The sequence below is a fragment of the Psittacula echo genome (assembly GCF_963264785.1).
Source record: "Psittacula echo genome assembly, chromosome: 2".
Lineage (NCBI taxonomy): Eukaryota > Metazoa > Chordata > Aves > Psittaciformes > Psittacidae > Psittacula > Psittacula echo.
In genome coordinates this window covers 35738297-35761088 of record NC_137737.1, presented here as the reverse complement: position 1 = coordinate 35761088, position 22792 = coordinate 35738297, and the positions used below count along the sequence as shown (strand labels likewise).

Here is a 22792-nt window from a genome sequence, read left to right as displayed (position 1 = left end):
TGGGAGGTGCTCCAGTCCCCTGATCATCCTCGTGGCCCTCCTCTGGACTTGTTCCAACAGTTCCATGTCCTTTTTATGTTGAGGACACCAGAACTGCACACAATACTCCAAGTGAGGTCTCACGAGAGCAGAGTAGAGGGGCAGGATCACCTCCTTTGACGTCCTGGTCACGCTCCTTTTGATGCAGCCCAGGATACAGTTGGCTTTCTGGGCTGTGAGCGCACACTGAAGCTGGCTCATGTTCGTTTTCTCATCGACCAAGACCCCCAAGTCCTTCTCTTCAGGGCTGCTCTGAATCTCTTCTCTGCCCAACCTGTAGCTGGGCCTGGGATTGCTCTGACCCAGGTGTAGAACCTTGCACTTTGGCATGGTTAAACTTCATCAGGTTGGCATCAGCCCACCTCACAAGCGTGTCAAGGTCCCACTGGATGGCATTCCTTCCCTCCAGGGTATCAACCGAACCACACAGCTTGGTGTTATCGGCAAACTTGCTGAGGGCGCACTCAATCCCACTGTCCATGTCACCGACAAAGATGTTGAACAAGACCGGTCCCAACACCGATGCCTGAGGGACACCACTCGTTACTGGTCTCCAGCCGGACATCGAGCCATTGACCACAACTCTTTACGTGCGGCCATCCAGCCCATTCTTTATCCACCGAGTGGTCCATCTATCAAATTGATGTCTCTCCAATTTAAAGACAAAGGATGTCGTGTGGGACAGCGTCAAATGCTTTGCACAAGTTCATGTAGATGACATCAGCTGCTCTGCCCCTGTCCATCAGTTCCGTAGCCCCATCATAGAAGGCCACCAAATTGGTCAGGCAGGATTTCCCCTTAGTGAAGCCATGCTGGCTATCACCAAGCACCTCCTTGTTTTTCATGTGCCTTAGCATGCCTTCCAGGAGAATCTGCTCCAAGATTTTGCCAGGCACAAATTTCAATAGCTTTAGCAAAACTGGAAAGGAGGAAAACTGATTTCAGAGGGAATAGATTCAAATTTGAAAGTGGCATTATTACCTTTTTTTTTTTTTTTTTTTTTTTTTTTTTTATATTAAGAGTGAAAAACCCCTCATGTAAAACCTATCTAAACATGCAAAAAAAGATTAACTCTTCCACCAAAATGTTGACCCAAGAATTTGTGTTCTTGCACAGATGTAGTTACAGAACTGTTCAGTATTGGTGAATTTCAGAACATTGGCAGCTTTTATGTTTATTGCTGCTTTTCTTCAAGGATAATATTTTTGTCTCATTAGATTTTTATTTGTTTATTCACACATCTTCTATAATAAGGTAACATAGGCTAACACATTAGGACAAAGCTGAAAGGTTTCAGTTCATTTTTGTTTAAAGGTAGGAATCTGTCGTAATGTCAGAGCCCTCTGCATTGGTTTGTTCCTACAAGCAGTAACTAAAAAAAATGCCAGAGAATAATTTTATTTTTTAAAAGTGCTTATTATGAACTTATCTCTGTTACTTTGCCTTTTGGTTCTGTATTTTTTACATTAGTCAGGTTGTCCAAGAACTATGAGCTTGCCTCTATTACAGAGGGTGCATGCATAATTGTATTTGAAGATGACATCCCACAGAGTGAGTCCTGATTATTATGTATTTTTTATTTTCATATTTTATTTTTATCCTATTCCTACCAGACAAGCAAATAATCTAAAATAAGTAGGTTTTTCCCTGGACCAATGCAATTCTGTCATAAAATTTGCTTGTGCAAACCAACTAATAGCAGCAGAGAACCTGCAGACTCTTATTAGGTGCCAGTTTGTAGATAATGGGATTGCCCACATGTAAATGAACAGTTCTAGAGTGTAAGACAGAATCTGATGCTAGTTTTAGCCCTTGCTAGATATATTGCACAGTTGAGCAAATTCAGTTCAGTCTTTTGCAGGAATTCAGCTAATTTGTCCCTCATTGCTTGAATGGTTTACAGCTCCTGAATTGATTAAATAATTTTTCATCCTTTTTTTCTGTGAACTTTTGAAATTAATGCACTTCTAAAAGACAGGCACCTTTTTTTTTTGTTTTGATATAATGAAACATAAATGCCATAGAACTCTCTTTATTTAATTTCTTCTGCTCATTGAACTGAGTTGTGAGCATACTCTGACAAAGCCAAACTACATTCTCTCATCAAATTCCTTTGATAGGTAGGCAGACCAATGTCTTAATTCATTATACATCTGATGGTACTCTGTCTTCTCTTGAGATAAAATGTGTCATTTTTGATCATTTCTTTCTTATCACAAAAACTGCTGTGGCTGAGACATTTTCAAACCTCTAGTGTTTTAGTGGTGTCAGATGTGAGTTACCTAATGTGATAGAAATGCTAATACCTATTTGTTCACTGAACTCTGACAACCTTCATTACATCTCTTAAAGGAAAAAAAAAAGGCAGGAGTATATACCACAACATGTGATCTTAGCAGACTACTACCTTGTACCTTTTTGGTGAGGGTGTGCACCCTATTTAACCTGGAAATGCCTTCTCAACTGCCAGTCTGTTAAGTACTCATTCTGAGCAGCATCTGGTATGATGGGAATAAACTAGCATTTGTATTGTCTCAAATCTTTTAATTGCTGTTAATGATGTTTCTAGATCAGTATTTTTTGTTTCAACAGCCAGTCCCTCTATGCAGCTGTGTTCTCTGTGAATCCAAGTCTGGGAAAAAAGATTAGTCAGCAGCACTTGGCTGATATGCATGAGATTTCTCAGGCTGTATATGCAAAGTTGACTGTTACTTAATTTTCTCTTTTAGGGAACTCAGTGCTCACAAAGGTTTTACTTTGGATTGGTAACAAATGGATGCATCTTCGGGTTTTGTATATTCTCAAGCATGTGGGACTACTGTAGTAATTTCACCATGCAAAAATCTCAAATTGTTCTGTATTTCTATTAAAATCTGCCCCAAAATTTCTGTTCTACAGGCCTCATTGATGGTTATGCAGATGAAAAAGCATTTCTGGAAAAACAACTCCAGGAAAAAATAGATGTAATTGACCATCTTGAGCAAGAACTACTGTGTACAGGTAACAAATTACAGGAGTTAGAGGCTGAACAGCAGCAGATCCAGGAAGAAAAGGAATTGCTTTCCAGACAGAAGGACGCCATGAGAGCAGATGCAGGACCAGTCGAACAGCGTATGTATTCTTCACAGTCTTTCCATGAGGTTTTCTTATACTTTCAAATAAAATAGTAAGTAATCTTAGTGGTTTCTCCCCTCATTTGTAGTCATTAATAAAAATGTGATAAGGCAAAATGGGGTATTTTCATACTTGATGCCTAATGTTAGCACGATAGCTTTTCTTGATATGTAAACAAAAAAAATCATTGAGGTTTCGGAAGTGTTGAGCAATCACAATTATTCTTCAAGCCAGAAAAAGCTCAATACCTCTGAAAATCTGCTTTTATTTTTATTATTACTGGAGGTGGAGTGTCTTGAATTTATGGGTAAAAATACTAGTCTAAATACTAATAACTTTCCAAACAGTATTTTAAAGGGATTAGCAAGCATACCTACCAGAACAGGATTGCCATACTTACTTTAGACACGGAAGATACACTTTTCTAACAAATTCCTCTTTTGGGGAAGAATGGCACAAAAGTTGAATGGTCAGGAAAGCCTGTTACCTACCTGTAATGAAAACTTTCAGCACTGTGGTGAAAATTCCAGATAAATACCATGTCAATGTAATTAACTAACTGCTTACTCAAAAAAAAACATTTACCCCGTGTCTTTTAATTCTTCCTTAAACTAGTAACTTCTGTTATGATAGGGGAAGAAAATTACAATAGCAGTGTTTTAAGAATTACTGATCCTTCAAGGACTCCAGTTTAGTTATTTGGTTTAGGTTTCTAAGTATTTTAAAGTTATTTTCATGTATAACAACTATAAGGATAATTCTATAAGTATGTGTAGGTACTTACATCATGCATATCAGAATAACTTACCACATTCCTAAGTTACCTCAACAACGTTATCATTAAATGCCACTTCTATCTTTGGCTTCATTTTCTCTTACATTGTTGCACCACAAGAAAACTTTAGCTGGCATGTGAATTACTTTGCTTCTTTTTTTTGTTTTCTCTCTTTCTCTATTCTCCTAGGCCTAGTAGATGCTGCAGTCGATGCAGCTTCCCAAGCAGGTGTGTTTGTATGTTGCATGGCCAATCTGTAATTGGGTGGAAGACTTACACGTACTGACATTGTTAATCAGGATTATTGGGCTTTCGGCTTACTGACATTACTTTTAATTCTTACTGGCCTGCAGCTTTGATGTTGTACTTCATACTCAGTTTTACATTTCATTTAACAACATTTCTTATCATTTCTAAACATGATAAGCAAATTCATGAATAACCATCATCTTATTCACCTATGAATTACAGATACTTAGATATAGTATTGGAGGGAGATTTTGTAGCTTTTTTTTTCTTTATTATTATTTCCAAATACAATTGAGTCATTTATTATAATAACTAAACACTGTATTATATTGATATATTACAGTTTCCTAGAAATGAGAATTGGTTAAATACGATGTAAGATGATGGTACTTAAAGGATATTTCTTCTATAGTGAAAGTAAATTGTATTGTTTCTGTCTAAATATCAATCATGTTTTAAAGATTATCCAAATGTAATTGCACTTTACAGTTTGGATTTTACCTCCAAGGATTCATATGGTTAGTTAATATGTACTTCAATGGGCTGTGGCTTCAGAGGCTTAATAGGGTGGTTTGGGGCTTTACTGTGTACGCTTGCCTTTTCATAAGGATTCAATATTGGGCATCCATGCAGTCATTGATTTTACAAAGCTCCAGTAACAGGTCAGTGATTTCCCTCTCTGTCTGCCTGGCAACCTCGCTAAGTCTTTCCGTGTTTCCTTCAAATTACTTACATGTATCACATTAAATGATGAAGACTGGGAGTGGATTGATTTTACTGACGCTGGGGATGAGAAGACGGTTGGGTTTTCTGTACTTCATTGTTAGCTTACTCTAGCTGTAGCTTGAACCCATGCATTTTATTTTCTTTTCAATTACACAAAGACCTTTTAATTTGTATGAAACTTAAACAGGCAGGTGATCCAAAAAACTTCACTAACAGTTCTCTGAAGACTAATTGAAGGATAGTGATTTTCATATGGATTTGATTTAGTGGTTATCTTGATAATTTCTCAGAAGAAAATACATTGTCTAAAAAAGAAAAAAAGTAAAAACCCAAACCAGTTCGCATCCTTCTGCAGAGTACAGCATGGATACCTTGGGGAGTGGTTCTGCTTCGTAACATTACTAACTATTCATATCTAAAAGTAGTGTGTGATGTTTTATTATAACCAGAATTACTGGAGGAAACAGAAAAGCTGATGAAAGAAAAAATTGAAGTACAGCGTCAAGCTGAAAAAGAGTATGGTGACCTTCAGAAGCAAGTGAAAGTCTTGGAAATAGACTTGGAAGAACAGGTCAATCGCTTCATAGAGCTAGAACAAGAAAAAAATGCAGAACTAATGGACTTAAGGCAGCAAAACCAGGCTTTGGAGAAGCAGCTTGAGAAAACAAGAAAATTTCTAGATGTAAGTATGGTAAAAGGCTAGTTCCATGAGGGTGGGTGGGCGCCTGTACTGAGGTTTCTTTCAGCAGGAAATGCTACTTTTTTCCAGATTCTGAGCAAACATAAAAAAGCACACAATAGTCACAGTGTTATAGCCCAAGAATTTCATTAGTGTTTTAAAAGTCAAAAATTCATTCAAGACACTTATTTAGGACTGCTCTGTATTTCTTAGTATAACTCAGTAGACTTCTTGAATGTTTAAAATACTGAGAAACTTCTAAAATTAATAAAGAAACATACTTTTTTGTGATCTTTTTTAACAGTTGGCAGAATTTCCATGTTTTTCAATAGTCTCTTGGAATTAGTCAAAAGTCTGTGCGAAGTCCTGCACCTGAGTTGTGGCAGCTGAGGTAGTGGCAGTTGAGGCAGCTGTATAGGCTGAGGCATGACGGGATTGAGAGCAGCCCAGCAGAGAAGGACTTGGGATACTTTTTAACTGGGAATAAAAAAGCTGGGCATGAGCTGGATTCACAGCCCAGAAGGCCAATTGTATCCTGGGCTGCATAGAAAAAAGCATGTTCAGCAGGTTGAGGGAGGTGATTCTCCCCCTCAGCATGTTCAGCAAGTTGAGGGAGGTGATTCTCCCCCTCTGCTCTGCTCTTTTGAGACCCCACCTGAAGCACTGTTTTCAGCTGTGAGTCCCCAAACACAAGAGGATGTGGACCTGTTGGAGCTGGTCCATAGTTTCTTTTACAGTCTTCCTTTGTAGTAGCTAAGAATCTTACCTCCCAGATCCTAAGCTGAACCTTCCAACTAGTTATATGTATTTGTCCCCATTTACAGTGGCAGCTGCCTCTATTGTACCAAACTTGTTCCTGCCTGAGGCTGCTTCTGCAGTTTTGTTTTAGACTCTAACCCATTTTCAGCAAACACCATCTTCCCCAACTCCTTCTTTTCCCATTTTATTCCTATTAAGTGTCCTGTGCTGCTGTTGGGAGAAAACTATTATCTGTGTGCTTTCTCTATTAACTCTCTAGCTGACAGCAGTAGGGTGGAATAATATTTTTGCATAATAAATACAACACCCTGTGGCACCTTCTCTGCATAATCTAAGCAGTACTAAAGGTGAGATTTTTCCATATACTCCTTACCACAAATGGATTTTCTAGATTTCATTTTCTACAATTAGAAGATTATTTTTCTCACTGAAACTAGTGTGTCATAATAGGACAAGGTTCAGAAGTAAAAATTCCTATTACAAGTGTCATAGTTACAAACACATTATGGTTTGGGATTATCAGTAGCATGAACAGGAGAGTTATGGACTACTGAGGTGAATAGCTGTTTGCAATAACAGCATTAGAATTCTGCTGTTTCCTCAAAACGGCAGGTGAGTTTTTAAAATCTGCAAATTGTAAAGGTTAAGGTTTTATTCTGGTTTTCTGAATTTTTGCAAAGTATTTTATTGCTAGACAGAAGCATTCCTCTTTGGATCAGATACTTCAGCTAGTTTATTTTCATGCATCTGATAAGGTTTGTCTGTTTTACAAAGTGTCATTTAAAGGTAATGCTTCACTGGATATAACAGCTGAAGCGGCTCAAAAGTTAAAACTGAAATACAAAATTCAAACCATTTATATTATTTCAGGGGTTTTCACTGTTGGCTCCTCATCAGTATTAACACAGAGTTAATTTCTGGTTTTATGCTACATATATCAAAGACAAACATTAAAAAAGAAAATTATAAAATCCTGGCTTGTTACCATTTGTGTAATATACCTGGAACAGAAGAAACAAAACTGTTATTTTTGTGAAATAATACTGGATGTATCTATGCTGTCCTAGTTTTTTAATTAAAAGTGAAATTGGTTGGCCCAAATGTTGAAAGGAGTTTTTGTTAATGATAGTTGCAAAAGAGGATCTGGTGCCTTAAAAATACTGACATACTGTTACCAGCCTCACATTAACGGAAATACACAGTAATAATATACTTAATTTAGATAGAAATCAAATGGTGTATCCACATAATTTCTTAACTTTCAGGAGCAAGCAATTGACCGAGAGCACGAAAGAGACGTATTCCAACAAGAGATCCAGAAGCTGGAACAACAGCTTAAGATTCCACAAAGGAGTCAGCCTGTCAATGAACATCAAACCAGAGAGGTAACACATTTTATTACTTGTACTCAATGAATATAAATGACAAGTTGACAGCTGTTAAGAGACAGTAATGAAGCTACTTTATGGTGTACCTAATCTGCATCTGTTTACAAACCAGGAAGGTAAATCCCCTAAATTTGATGGGTAAGGTGTCGGGGGAAAGTAGTGAAACTCTGTTTTGGGGGTTTCTTGGTTGGTTGGTTGTTTTTAGAAGTAGATATACAGTGACTTCATAACTTTGAAAAATGCTCTTTCATATGACTTAATTTAGAAAATCCACTTTTTTTCAGAAGCCCATGGAAACATTCAGGACTACTTTAGCAATTTTACATGTTCTTAAGCTGTTTTGTGACATCCTGTTTATAGCACAGGTACACAACTGAAATAATTGAGTTACAAAGGTTTAGCACCTGAGATGTAGTAGCACTGTCTGTGTACACTTGGAGCTTCCCAGTGGAGGTCTGTCTCCTCTGAAACATAGTCAGTGATTATAAAACAGCAGCTCAGGGGAGTCTCAGAAAACTCTTAGACCCAGCAAAATCGAGAAAAGTTGAAGCAGTGCAAATGCTATACATTATGAAGCTCTTCCATGTTTTATTTGATGGCCTGTTAGTCAATTAAATTGCATTTTATTTTTTGTAGGTTTTCTTGTGTCCTGCTTTTTGAGCAAGGCTGATACATTTGCTGTATTTTCTTGGCTGATTTTCAGTATTAAAATTTATCTTATTAAGTTGCACTGAGATTTGCAAATTAAAGTTCTTCCTGAGATAGTTCAGTTGTTGCAATTCAATTCTTAAATATTATCGATATTTAGTATTCTGTATTATATAGTTTGGGATCATAGGCAGTAATAGAACAGAAGTTGAAGTGTGTGAGATGTAAGTTGTCGAAATAGTTAATTACTTACAAATGTCAGATTTAGAAGTGTAATTCATAGGGGAGGGTTTATACATTTCAGTACAAAAGTTTGTAAGAAATCTCAGTCAAAGTATTCAGTCAGCGCTATGTGATATGGCTGTCAGCAGTCTGTAACAATGCATCTTCTGGAATTAGCTGGGTGCATGTTAACACATAGGGAACAATTCCCTGTTTCCTTCTATTGCAATTTGTGTGCACACTTCTCTTCTGTTGACACATTCTACAGATGGCAGAGACTTTTTAGCACATGTAGTTTTCCTGAATCCAAATTTTTCATTTTGAGTTTGTTTTGTTACCTGTCTGGTTAAAATTTGGGGCATGGGTAGCATGTAAATTTCTAATTTGATAGCATACTAAAAGTTGCCCCTTTTTTATACAGAATCTATATGTAAAAATCGTCCTGATCTATGCACACGCATACATATAAATTGACAGATATGCTACAATGAAAATTTAAAGCATGCTTTAAAATGAAAGGTAGCTATAACTGTGATTAAAAATCTGAGATTTGTATTAGATGCTTCTAAATTAGATTAGATAGGTAGAAAGATAGAAATAAGATAACTGCAAACAGCTGCAACAGGTGTATCAACTAATTTAGAGATACATTACAAATTATAGAGAGAATTTCCAATGGCGTATAATATTTACATTTAATTTTTATCAAGTGAGGCACATAGTCTTACTATATAGTATATTTTGATGTCACAAAGTTACTTGGGATATTTAATAAATAATACATTTTGTCATTATTTCTCATGCTTTTCTGAGGTAGCAGCTTTATTTTTTCATAGTTGTAAGGTTTCTGAAATGCTTTTCTGCTTTGCGTGAATGCCATGAGCATTTTCTGTTGATAACCATTTCTTTTTTACTGTTGTTTCAGCTTACTCTGTCAACTTATTCCAGGGAGGGTTGTCATAAAGGGTCTGCTCTAGACTTGATTTTTCTTTTTCCATTTCTCTCTCAGGACTTTTCTGTGGTTACTTCAGACTTTGATGTTACTCATGGATGGATAACATCAATAATGCCATCCTGTCAGCTCTATGTTCTGGTCCTCCTCTCTCCTATCTATTGAAATGCTTTGAGTCTTCTACCTTTTGGCTACATCGTAACTTCCTAATTGTAAATACTGAAATCAATTTTTTGAGTGGGACAAACATTACTTTCCATGTTTTGTGCTCAGTTGCTTAGTTTAACTCAGGTATTAACTTTGTGCATCAGGCCTAGTACCATGGATTTGTTACAGATCTTTATCATCTCTAATTTTGATTAATCGTTTCTAAAATACTGCTGGAACTGGGATCATTCCTATCTCTATCTCCTAACTACTTCAGTTATTCTTTTAATATGCCCCTATAGAAAGTGAAGTTATATCATCCATCACATCTGTTTGGTCCCATGTAACAAACACACCAAGAAAACAAAACTTCCTGATTCTCAAGACCGAAGTATAGCAATTCTCTTCAATGTTAAAGGCATATTCTAAAACTCAGTGGGTCTTTGTGTCACTAATCAACTCCTTATTTTGAATAATTTTGTCACAGATTTTTATAACTATGATATTCCTCAAAGGTGCAAATAGCATCTTGACCTTAGTGTCAAGACATTCCATTTGTAGATGTTAACGATCTTTTTAGTGGGCTTCATCGGGATGCCATACTACTTGCTTTTAACTGACTAGAGAATCTGAAGGCTTCAGAAGACAAGGTCAGTTGTAGAGAGTAGGTAATACAGCACAGAACATATCGCTTCTTAAAAAGTTCTGTTTGTATTTGTTGGATGTAGCACTACAGTATCCTAACTTCATATTCTGTTTCACCTAAAGAATAGGAGTTTTGTTCTGATGGAAAAAAAGAGGTATTTTTTTTCCTGTCAAAAATGAGTGCTGTTGCTATTGCTAGCAAACCCTTTCAGTCTGGTACAATATATTCATCTTCTTGCTATATTATCACCAGGTTGAACAGTTAACAAATCATCTAAAAGAAAAAACAGACAAATGCAGTGAGCTTTTGCTCTCTAAGGAGCAACTTCAGAGAGATATACAAGAACAAAATGAAGAAATTGAGAAACTAGAATGCAGAATAAGAGAACTGGAACAAGCCTTAATCATCAGTGCAGACAACTTGCAAAAGGTATTGTTTGGTCTAAAACTACCATGTAGTTGCTACTTTCTTATATTCTTGAGAACAAAACAGTATATCTTTTCTTTATTTGTTCATTATTACTATTTTTTATATTTAAAGGTGGAGGAAAGGAAACAGTTTGGCACCATCATAGTAAAGGGAGAATTACCTCTTGAAGTGCAACTGCAAGCTGAACGAGAAGCTGTGGACAGAAAGGAAAAGGAGGTAAAATACCTGTGAAATATTCCATGTTTCTGCTGATACTTGGATTTGTTAGCTTTTGATTTTCAGTGGAGTTTAGTGAGGTATAAGGGTGAAATTTTTTAACAGATCGGAGAGACAGCAGTCCAAATGCCTTCGAAATTCCCTTGTGAGCTAAGATAACTGTTATTATTGTCTATGTTAATGCTAATGACTTACAAGAGCGTTTCTAGAACCAAAATTGAGTCCAGTTGATTAAAACCAGAGTGATTTCAGCTGATTTTTAGTGAGTTTTAAAATTTCATTCAGTTTAAAAGCACACTTCTGTTTGTGCATACCATACCAGTTTACTGTGGACATTGCACTTGAAAATTAAGACATTTAATTTTTGGTATAACTGTCTACTCCTTTTCCACCCTTTGTTTTGGAAACATAGGTGACAAACCTTGAAGAACAACTGGAGCAGTTCAGAGAGGAGCTAGAAAATAAAAATGAAGAAGTGCAGCAATTGCACATGCAACTAGAAATTCAGCGAAAGGAGGCCACTACACGCTTGCAAGAACTTGAACAGGAGAACAAATTATATAAGGTAAGTGTGTTACAGAGAAGCCCAGAGCTTTGTTCTAGTAATGCATTATTGGAAAAAAGCCAGGATACAAAATTCTCTCTCGAGCATTTCACAGTTCAACTTGTAAAATATTAATAAACTCATGTAATTCGTATTCCATGCAATTTGTTGATACTAATTGCTATGCCTTAAATGCTCATACAAGAATATGCAGAAAATGTTGTGTATTACTGTAACATGGGTTTGTGGGGGCTTTTTTGGTAGGACGAAATGGAAATCCTGGGACTAGCTATCCAGAAATCTGAAAAATCCACCATAAAGGACCATCACTTAGTGGCTGGGAGGCTCGCTCACATCATGCGAGAAAAGGAGCAGGAAATAGATCATCTTCATGAACAAATAGCAAAACTGCAACAGCAACTTGAAGCCACAACTGATAACAAAGTACATACTTTTGAAATCTTTTTCAGAGTCCTACTTTGTGTTGCTAGATGTTTAAAGAAAAAACCCTCATTCCCCCCACCAGTTAAATTAACTTCCATTGCTGCCTTAATTTAAAAATGCAGATGCTTCAGTTTCAAGCAACGCTTTAACCCTAATCTGTTTTTCCTGTTTTGAAGGGTACTATTTGCTTGCTTTTCTTTTTATTGTTCTGCCTAGTTTCTGCTTGAGTTTTTGTCTTAAATTCTTGTTCATTCCTTACTCTTCTCAACATTCATTCTACTGTCTGCCTTACAAAGACTTACTTTCAGTGTTACGTTTCAGTGACACCTGTTGGGTCGCATTTGATTTTATAGGGTTTTTTAGCAGTTAGACTTTTGTGCTCCATGATCTGTCTAAATTCTTTACCATCATACCAAAGCTGCCAACAACTTTAATCCAGTTTGGAGCATGGTGGATGTGCAAAAAAAAAAAAAAAAAAAAAGCTGTGTTTTATTAGAAATGGACAGCAAGAAGGACATAATCAGATTCATCTTTCTTTTATTTACTGAGATTTAACACCTGTAGATTTCTGTTCATATATTCACAATTCAATTATATGTATTTATGATAATAAGCTGCTGCTTTTGGATTACTTCCATTTTATACAGCTATAATGCTGTTCAACAGAATTTGATTTCAACAGAAATTCTACTTACTGTGGATTGATGTGAGAGCAGAAACAGGCTTTCAGTCTCACTTTTCATTTTTTCATAGAAAGAAAATGGAATTTTTTCAGTGGATGAAATTTTCATTCTGGCCATTTTAAATGTGAACATGCATTAGTCATAAGCTTTTACCCTGAAGCAAGTATTACTCAGTAAGGTGAGAACAGTAGTTCTGTTAACCTTCAATATAGGCAACATTCTGCTGTTGAGTCCACTAACATAGAGCTGTGGCCAAGCTGGATAATTTCACTAAGAGCTTCTGTGCAAAATGAACCTTGGTGAATAATGAAAAATCTTTGAATTGGGTTTAGGAAATTGGATTTGAGAAAAATCATACTTTAGGAATCCAGACCTGTTCTGCATTATACAATAACCATAGTAATACGGTTACATTTCCTTCTCTTGAGAAAATACCCAGGATTCAGGTATAATTCATTTTAATGACTGCTTCTTTTCCTGTTAGATAAAATTTCATTTCTTAATTTCATCCTCTTACTCATTTATATTTTCCAGGACATTAAATACTCTGCTTAATTATGAGATCAGTATTAAATATTAATTGATTGTTCTTAGATTAATCCCTTTCCTAGTCCCTTGGACATCTTCATCCCACTAAGTGCTTTTCTTTCAATTACTGTATTTGCCTTCAGTGGTCCTTTATTCCATAATGTTATGAAGAAGAGAAACTGTTATGCTGTTGATAGCAATCACCAGGATCACTGTTCTGTTTTTCTGAAAATTAATGACTTCTTCGCATTTTATCAAGTGGTTTTGAGCTGCCTGCAGTTTCTGTGGATTTTTAAAGATAAATCCTAGGTTATAAATTCTCTGATTTATATGGTCACATTTGTAATTTTTTTTCATACGTATTATACTTAATACACAGTTGTCTTATTATTCTTTTTAGCTAACTAAACCTAACAAAGTATTGAGAAAAAAGGAAAAAGCATGGCTATTTTAGTAATTAATGTAGTCATCTTTCTTCTATTCATTTTTTTTTTATTCTTCATATTTCTGAAAGGCCCTTTAAGAGTTCTTACCTCCTTTAGGTACCTTAACATTTTATTTCATCATATCTCTTTCTAAATATTTTTGACAGGTTTCCTTCTGCCTTTTTCAGTGTAGAAGCACTGTTCATTTCAGATATCCAGGCATTCCCTTAAGAAAATATATCCACTTTGTTTGTTCAGTGTTTCAGATGTCTGTGAATATTACAAATGCTTTCACTTCATTTGATGCTTTCACGCCTATTTTGCAGTTCATTATGATCACTGACTACTTTGTCAGTCTTAGTGAAGATGTCCTGGTGCTCATAAAGCTTTACAAGAGTCATCTCACCAAGAAATCCACAGAGAACACACTTTCTTCTACAAGATGTTACAATGATTCATTAAACTGTTGCTGAAGTCCAGGAGAAAAATTATCTGAGGTTTTAGTAGCTGCCCATTATGAAGTTCTTTTCTTTTCTTTGTTTTCTTTTTTTTCCCAGGTTGTTGAAGAGCAGAATGAGCATATTCGGGAGCTTGAAGCCCAGGTAGAATGTCTGAAAAGCGATCAAGAGCGTGTGAAGAAGAAAAATTACGAGGAAGTAGAGCAGTTGAATGATGTTATCGACAAGCTTCAGCAGGAACTGGCAAATATTGAACCAACAGTACCTGCAGACATTGCTGCTTTTCAGGAAGATGCTGACAGTCTAAAACACACCCTTGAAACAGTTCTGGCAGAAAAGGAAGCTTTGGAGAAGCAAGTAGAAAGTGCAAATGCAGAGGCGTCTCAAGCAAAGAATGAGCTTGAGGAAACAAAGTTAAAAATGAACCAGCTAAAGCAAGAAATAAGTATGTTAAAAAAAGAGCATGAAAGAATAACAAAGAAATGTAAGTGTGCACTGATGAAAGGTGATAGGGAAAAAACAGAAGATGGGAGCACTGAAAAGGTGGAAAAAGGCTTACGTGAGAAGATAGGGTTGCTAGATCAATCCCAGCTTACGTCTTCAGATGAGAACACAGGAGTCGCCATTAGCAAGATGGAGGTACAGTTGCAGCAACTTCAGGCACACATTAAGGAAAAAGATTCAGAATTGTGCCAGTCCTACAATGAAATAAAAGCCCTGAAAGAGCAAGGCAAAGCTGAAAGAGAAACACTTAAAACGAGAATATTAGAACTAGAAAAGATACTAGTGGAAAATGTTGCTGCCGCTCTTGTGAGTCAGGTTCAGCTGAATGCAGTTCAAGAGCAAAGGAAATACATGCAGGAAATGCAGGAATCTTCAAAATACGTAGAGGAAGCAAGCAAGAATGCCCAAACAGGAGGTTTGAGTGATAGAACTGAAAATGAGATGGGATCAAAATTCTCACTCTTAAAACAGAGGCTTAGTGAGATGGAAGATCAACTGGCAACTGTAAATCAGACCTTGGAGCTAGAAAAAGAAAATGTAAAAGTTGCACAAAAGGAAGCTAAAGTGAAAGAAGAAAGACTCTTAGAACTTCAGCAATTACTAGAAGAGGTTCAAGAAAAGCACAAAGGAGAGATTCAGAAATACATTAAGCAAGAAGAAATGCAGACATGTCAGGTAGATGCCATTTTCTTTTGGCTTGTTTTCACTAAAATCAGTTATTTCATGTAAGCTATACTGACTGAAAAACTTCTTAATGAGACTAGTAATGGGAATATTCTGCTGTGTTGGGTAGACTTTTATTTCTGTACTACTTCTGGTGTTACAGAGAAGAGAAGGATGTTATTTTTTAGGTGAACCCCACTATCAGTTTCCATTTTGCATTGAAAGCACTTTGCCTTTCACAAATATGGTGTGATTTTAAATTTTGGTCGTATCCTTTTTTATTCTTTCTTTGAATTGACATCGAATGGAGTGAACTGCACTTTTACATGGCATGGTAGAGCAATAAAAACTAAAATGATAATGACTATATGTGAGAGGGTTCAGAATGGTGAGTGATAGTACTTTGTGTCTGTACAGATTGTTGTGGGGTTTTTTTGTGGGGACAGAAGGGACAATGTTTGTTTATGTATGTTTTGATTTTAGTTTACATTTTCTTGCTTTCCTGTCTTGATTCCAAAGATACTTCCCATCAGTGGTTTTTGCCAGTATACATTTGTCCTGTTTTCCGTCCACCACTGGTTTTGTTGCCTTTGAATTTAAAACCTTCAGTCAAAGTTTGCTATACTTGGTAGCCCAAACATGGGCTTAATTGCTGAAACTCTTGAGTTCAGAGACATCATGGAACCCAGTGCTGGACTGTAGAAGGTTCTAAGACGTTCATCCAAATATAGATTGAATGAATGTCATAAATGTCTTATAGACTTAAAAGTATTATCATTTCATTTCCTACTCTCTGTTGGCCTTCCTCCATGTTCTTTCTATGTGATGTAGTCAGGCTCTCCTTGCAGTTCAATAAACTGTAAGAAGACAGTCTTTCCTCCCATACTTGTCCAGTTTGTGGGAGTTAATCTAGGAAAACAGTCTTTAAGTCTTAATTTTTTTGAGGCTTCGTTAATCCAAGTAACACATTTGTTTTCCCCCATGGTCTTCTCATTCGCGGCTTTTGTAGGTTGGTGTGAAAATGATCCATGCTGTTAATACTTGATTATTTGTAAGATTCTTTACCATTTTCCGTATCTTGTGTTGCCATGTAGGTAGGGGCACAACTCCTGGGAAGTCAAAAAGAAAATGTGCTTATTAATGAACTTGAACTGGAGCAACTAAAAGAAGAGGCAGCTGCTGCTAAGGAAGAACTGAACAGTTACAGAGAAAAGGCAGAAAAACTTCAGCAAGAGCTAGCGGTAAGAACCGGATTGTTACATATTGTGTTTAAAGCAAATGGTTATGCAGGACTTCCTGTGCAAATATGCATGCTATAGGTTTTTTTGATCTTGTACTGATAATGCCACTAAGAAAAACAGTCACTCAGTACCTACTGTTGGTGGAACAGAACTGGTGCTGTATCCTGAACCTTCACTTGTAGCCAAAGTACATAGTTTTACAGGCCACTCCAGTGCACCAGTGGATCTAGAGCTGTATTTCTTGGGAGTTAGTATTTGCTACCATGTGTCATAGCTGCTTTAAAACAGGACTAAACTGAGGTCTAGTGGTATAGAGGGCTGTTTGGGTTTTGGATACTTATTTTAAGTATTTGGAAGGACTGCAATTCAGATTCTCCATATTTACAGGTGAAAGAAGCAAGTCTGATACATCTTCAGGAAGACCTGTGCAAAGTCAAAGAGGATCTAGTTCAAGCAGAAGAGAGACTTGCAAGTTACGGGAGAAAAGACAAGGATATGGCAAAACCTGAAAGCAAAAAGGATGCAGAAATAGCATGTGATTTGTTAGACAGTGAGCCTACTCCAATTAGAAAAAGCTCATCATCACAGACAGACAAGGCTATGGAAATAAACAGCTGTATCCAAACTTTACCAGTCCTTGCTAAAAATGCAGAAATCCAAAATGATCTGCAAAGCGGATGTTCTTCAGAAGAGATTGCAGAGATAATAAGAGAATTTACAGATAAAATTGACCAAATGCAAGAACTCCATGCTGCTGAAATCATGGACATGGAGACAAGACATATCTCTGAATCTGAAGCATTAAAAAGAGAGAAGTTCGTTGCAGTGCAAGTATTGACTGAAGAATGTAATACTTTAAAGGAAGTAATAGAAAGTCTACAAGCTAAAGAGGTATGTATCCAATTTTATATTCATTGAACTGCTTTGGTTCGTGCTTTCACTCCTGCTACAGAAATCCCTATTTAAAGTCCATTAAGTATGAACCATCACATGTTCATTATAAAGCTTCTAAGTATTCTAATGTTTCTATAGTCCAGGGAGAGATTATGAACCCCTTCTTTAGCAATTTAAGTTGCTTCCATATGCTACTACCTTGGACCTGTCCCGCTCAATGAAGTGGGGACAAGTGTAGGTCACCCTATTGTATACCATCTTTCTCATCTCCATTTTGATTACTTTGGTTGCAGTGGAAACTAGACAAAGAGGCTTATGTTGTTTCCTGCTCCTTAAAATCGGCTCCCTTCTTGTGAGTGCATGTGGAGTGATGAAAGATTTAATTATTCTGTTTTCTAAATATAGGGGATCCCAGTTTCTGGATTAAGACGTTCTCCACCATATCAAGGTAGAGATGGAGGTTCCAGTGGTAAGAAAGTTACATTCTCATTACATTCGCATTATTAATTAAATATGCCTTTTTAATACTAAGTTTATCATAGAGAGTTTGTGTTCTAAGAAATGAAAACAGCTACTCCTCACATTGAAGCAGAAGCCTGCTGAGCTAGCAAAAGATGCTGAGCATGCCATGTCTCTTAATTTGCTATGGAAGGAAGATTACTAGAGTGGAGATGGGTTGCGTCAAGGTATCAGATGCTAACTTTTTTATTCACACTGAAGTTCCTACATTCTTCTCACCTGTTACATTACCTCTTAAGCATAGCTTCATCGTCTCTTAATAGAATTTAAAAGCTACAGCTCCCTAGCAGTGGGAGATAATAAGTACTGACTTCTCCAAGAGCAATAAAAATTACTTACATGGTCCTTTTCCTAGGCAGAGCCTAAGCATATTGGGAGGGAGTCATTTGACAGAAGTGTTTGTGCAAGAAGTTGTTTCTCTTTTACAAGTAAACTAGGATTTTTAAGTTTGGGGTTTCTTTTGTTTGTTTTTTTTTGTTTGTTTGTTTTTGGTTTTTTGGGTTTTTTTGTTTTGTTTTGGTTGGGTTGGGTTGGTTTGGTTTTGCTGTAACTGCTTTGAAACTGAAAAAGAAACAGTACAAAACAGGCAGTCTCCAGGCTTAAAACCAACTCTGGTGACATGCAACCACCCGTTACAACAACAGACAAAAATAATTGTTTGATGCCTTTTCTTCAAAGTTTGACAGTAATCTAGCTTTCATCTTTCTCTCTTCTTTTATTTTAGACTCCAGTTCAGACTGGAGTCAGGGAATGTATCTTGCTCAGACCCAGGGATCTGACACAATATCTGAAGGAATAGATGAAGGTGAAACTTCAACAGATTTACTTCCAAAAAAAATTAAGGTAAAATAGAACTGATCATTTTTATTATGGAGCAAGAGTGATACTGCTGAAAGCTTAGATTAGCTGCTGCTTGATTAGTAAAAAGAGAGCCCTTTAGATAAGTTTTGGAGTGTCAGCTATTTTAATACATTTTAGAAAACTTCTGATAAATTTTGTGCATTTTGCATGTTAAATTAGGTTAAATATGAGGGGGTTTAACTTGTTTTCAATTATTATTTTGAGAAATAATTATGCTTTATTGTAGTTACTGTGTGTTAATGTCATGAGCATGTACTACACAATTTTACAGACTGTTATTAACAGGTGTCAAGTTATTATCTATATTACAAAAGTAAACAAATAAGATTGTTATTACTCTGATGAGGACTGGCATTACTGATTTCTTTATGCATTCGTTGTAGGGTTTGCTGCGAGCAGTCCATCATGAAGGCATCCAGGTGCTGTCTCTCACTGAATTTCCATATGGTGAAAGGGAGATGCCATCTCTTAAGCAAGAGCCAGAATCTTGGCTTGAGGAAAGGAAAGCTTTTCTAAGCACCATTTCATCTTTGAAAGACCTGATTGCAAAAATGCAACTTCATAGAGAAGCTGAGGTATAAATAATATCATAAGATTCTATCTAAATAAAAAATAATGGATGATTACCTTGTAAGACACATTCACAGTTCAGACTTAAATGGTCTAAATATACTGCTGTAAGGCAGAAGATTTTTAAACTACACAGTAAAACAGCATACCACATTTTCTGGTGATAAAATAAATTGTAGCTTGCATTTGTTCTTCGTAGCTTTTGACTGTATAATCCACCTTTTTAAAATAGCTCTATTTTGAAAGCATGTTTCCAGTAGCCATTAAAGTAGATTTTTTTTAATGTTGTTGTATATTGGTATAGTAAAACTTGGATGCTATTAAAAATATTAACTTTATATCAATTCGGAATTAAATCTTCTTCATACACAGTATCTGCACACTACCAAGTAGCTCTGTGGGAGCCTAGCAGCATACAGGTAACATCATAAAAATTAAAAGGATAGTGTCATACAGTAACATAAATATTAACTACATGGGGCTAAGCTTTCAGTTACAAAAAGCTAAATTGCTTCCATCTAAAACACAGATGAAAGATTAGCAGAAGAAATCATAATGTGTACAAAAAATACATCCATTTGTATGAATGAATGTTATTTAGCTATTGAGTAAGGAAGGCTCAATATTCCACTGAAAACACACACCTCACATAAAGTGATAATAACCATTCTTGATGGAAACTTTGAATTCTGCTGTTTAAATTGTTTTTATACCACTGTAGATTTATGCAAGTGCTGAATCTCGTGAAGGTGTCTCCGACTGGCGAGGAGAACTTCTGCATGCTATTCAGCAGCTTTTTGTGAGAGAACAAAATGTTCTTGTTGCTGTGTTTCAAACTGAACTTGCAGAACTGGGCACAAGAGATGCAGTGATATTGATGAATCAGTTAGAGCACAGACTGCAGGAGCAGGTAATATAAACCATACTTCAGTCAAAGTGTGTTTGTCTAAATTAGATTTTAATTTTGAATTTATAAATCCACTTTAAAATGTCTGTATTACTAGTAGTTTTGACAGTAAAACAGGGTGAAAACAAAGACTTGTAGGAAGAAGAGGTGCCTTTAAAAAGAAACACTGAGAGGGTGCGGGGAAAAAAAGCAGTTTTGGATGCACAAGCTAGAAGAAAATACAGCCTTCAGAGATCAGTTTTAATTAAACACAGTTGTCCTGAGCTTGATTTCATTAAGTTAATTAAAATTATGTTACAGTGTCTAAATGAAAAGGTAGCTTGTATATACAAAGAAGGTTGTAAAGAGAGGAAGTGATGAAGCTGCTGTGGGACAGAGAGGTGTCAGTCATCTCCTCTGGAAGCTGGATTAGTGAGGAAAATAAAAATTTGCCATAAAAGCTCTTTTGATTCTGTAATTTCGATGCCTTGTACTGAAATAAAAAAATAACTATTTCTTCGCAATATTATAATATTGGTTTAATTATGACTTAATTGAAAATGTTTTGAATATACATGCAGTATGAATATCTCAGTAAATGTAATATCTACACCATAGATAGTCTAATAAAATCTCGAGCTTTACTTTCAAACATTTCTGATGCTAATAGGCTACTAACCAGAGAGCAGCAATGGACTGCCTTCAGAGTGCAGACAGAAGAAGCTTGCTGATGGAGATTCAAGTCTTACATGCTCAGATGAACAGTAAGAAAAGTAATCCAAAGACAGAACAAGAAATGGATTCAAAAAGCCAAGGTGACTTCTGTGGTAATATATGTCTGTTTCCAAATGCTTTCATGGCAGTGCTCATAACACAGTAGCTGAAAACTTACTGACTTTCTCTGCTCTCTGATACTCTGAGTATGTATACTTTTAATCTTTTTCATTCTTATTGGACTGATTTTGCAAAAATAGTCTGTGTTCTTACTACTTGTATCAGATTGAAAGTGACACAAAGTTATTTCAATTGCTGTAAAAATTGAGCTTGTATTTTAAGGTTATTTTCCATGTATGCGCTTCAGTGTTTAGGTTTGACAGCTTTGAAATTCTCTAAGTTGGATGGTCAGTCGTAATGAGTAAACTGAGAAGCAATTAGAACAAAAAACCAAAAAGTTCAGAGAACATATACTTCAAAGTCAAGTAAATGCTCACTGTTAGTGTTTTGTCACAAAAATTTGGTCACAAGTATACATGCATACCTAACTTCAGCTATTCATCTATCGTAATCCAACTGATACATATTGGTATGGTTGTGCACATAGTCTTTTAAAAAAGTGTAAGAATTGAAGTAACTTCTTGGAAAATACAAAAGTTATGAAATGGTTTTGCTTTTACTCCATTATTGAAAGAATTTACTGTTTAAAAATACCACTCTTAGTGATAGCCTTGTGGTCATACTCTGTGCTAGGAGAAACTACCCAAAGAATGTTGTTTGCTTGCTAAGTAATTTCCGTATTAATGGTACTCTCATTAGAAATGCTGGAGTATAATATGCAGCAGAAGCAGTCACAGATACTGGAGATGCAAGTGGAGCTCCGGAGTATGAAGGACAGAGCAGCTGAGCTTCAGGAACAGCTGAATTCAGAGAGAATGATGGGTGCTGAGCTGAAGAATGAACTCGCACAAGCCAAACTAGAACTTGAAGCAACCCTTAAAGCACAGCACAAGCACTTCAAGGACCTAGAAACCATCAGGTTCATCTTTCAGTGCCAAACTTTGTGTTAACAGTGAAGATGATCTTTTCCATGTTGTCTCAAATCATAATACTGGCTTTATTAAGGAAGTTGTCGTCATGTAATGTAAATTACATGTGCATAAAATAAATGTAAGAAGCTTCTTAGTTTTTCTGTAAAACATATCTGACAAAGAACAGGCTTCTGTTCCATTTGTCAAAAAATGTCATTCTGTTCATTAGGAAGATCTGATTCACAGTTTGATCTAGTGATTTATTAGTATCAATTTTTGACACATTAGACTACCGTATACAAGCTAATAAGTATACCATATTTACTAAAAGTTTTTCTGCTTCTAAAACTGAATATGGAGAAAAGAATTGCAGAGTTAAGATGACTTTGCAAGTACTTCCATATAAAATTTCATAACTTCTAAGTGTTGTCTTGGCATTGTCAGAAGCAGAGGCGACAGGCTAAGTATTTAGCACTCAATAAAGCCATTATTATTTATGCCTTTGTTCAGCTCTGAGATAGCAAATCAAGACAGAGTTTAAATTGGCATTATTTTACAGATTACCTTACAAGCTTTACAGTCCATAAGGAGCCAGATTCCTTTGCAAATTGATGCAAAATTTATTTGGGGGAAAAAAAAAGAAAATTCAGGGCATAATTTCCTTTGCGAGACATGGCAGCAATGGCAGATGTATTTCCCCTGCATTTGTACATATTTTGGCCACTGACTGGATGAAGTTAACACTATCTGCCTCCAAGCCACCAATTAATATTAAATGGCAGCTCAGAATTATCAGTATGGAGTACTGATAGTATGGACACACGTGCTGTCATTTTTT

General features: G+C 36.1%; 1 protein-coding gene across 7 annotated transcripts in view; it reads left to right on the top strand.

The window, feature by feature from the left end:
* AKAP9 (A-kinase anchoring protein 9) overlaps positions 1-22792 on the top strand; it is a 112747-nt gene that overhangs the window by 78650 nt on the left and 11305 nt on the right. For 4 of the 7 annotated variants that reach the window (XM_080610573.1, XM_080610570.1, XM_080610571.1 and 1 more), the window contains 17 exons: positions 2938-3150; positions 4118-4156; positions 5353-5585; positions 7607-7726; positions 10597-10773; positions 10885-10989; positions 11402-11554; positions 11798-11977; positions 14171-15250; positions 16333-16479; positions 16867-17370; positions 17779-17842; positions 18617-18735; positions 19137-19328; positions 20045-20233; positions 20880-21024; positions 21743-21962. In XM_080610573.1, the coding sequence (XP_080466699.1) occupies positions 2938-3150; positions 4118-4156; positions 5353-5585; positions 7607-7726; positions 10597-10773; positions 10885-10989; positions 11402-11554; positions 11798-11977; positions 14171-15250; positions 16333-16479; positions 16867-17370; positions 17779-17842; positions 18617-18735; positions 19137-19328; positions 20045-20233; positions 20880-21024; positions 21743-21962 (3880 nt within the window). Of the gene's footprint in view, positions 1-2937; positions 3151-4117; positions 4157-5352; positions 5586-7606; positions 7727-10596; positions 10774-10884; positions 10990-11401; positions 11555-11797; positions 11978-14170; positions 15251-16332; positions 16480-16866; positions 17371-17778; positions 17843-18616; positions 18736-19136; positions 19329-20044; positions 20234-20879; positions 21025-21742; positions 22094-22792 lie in introns of all 7 variants that reach the window. The other 3 variants (XR_013956253.1, XM_080610569.1, XM_080610572.1) reach the window with 3 other exon arrangements.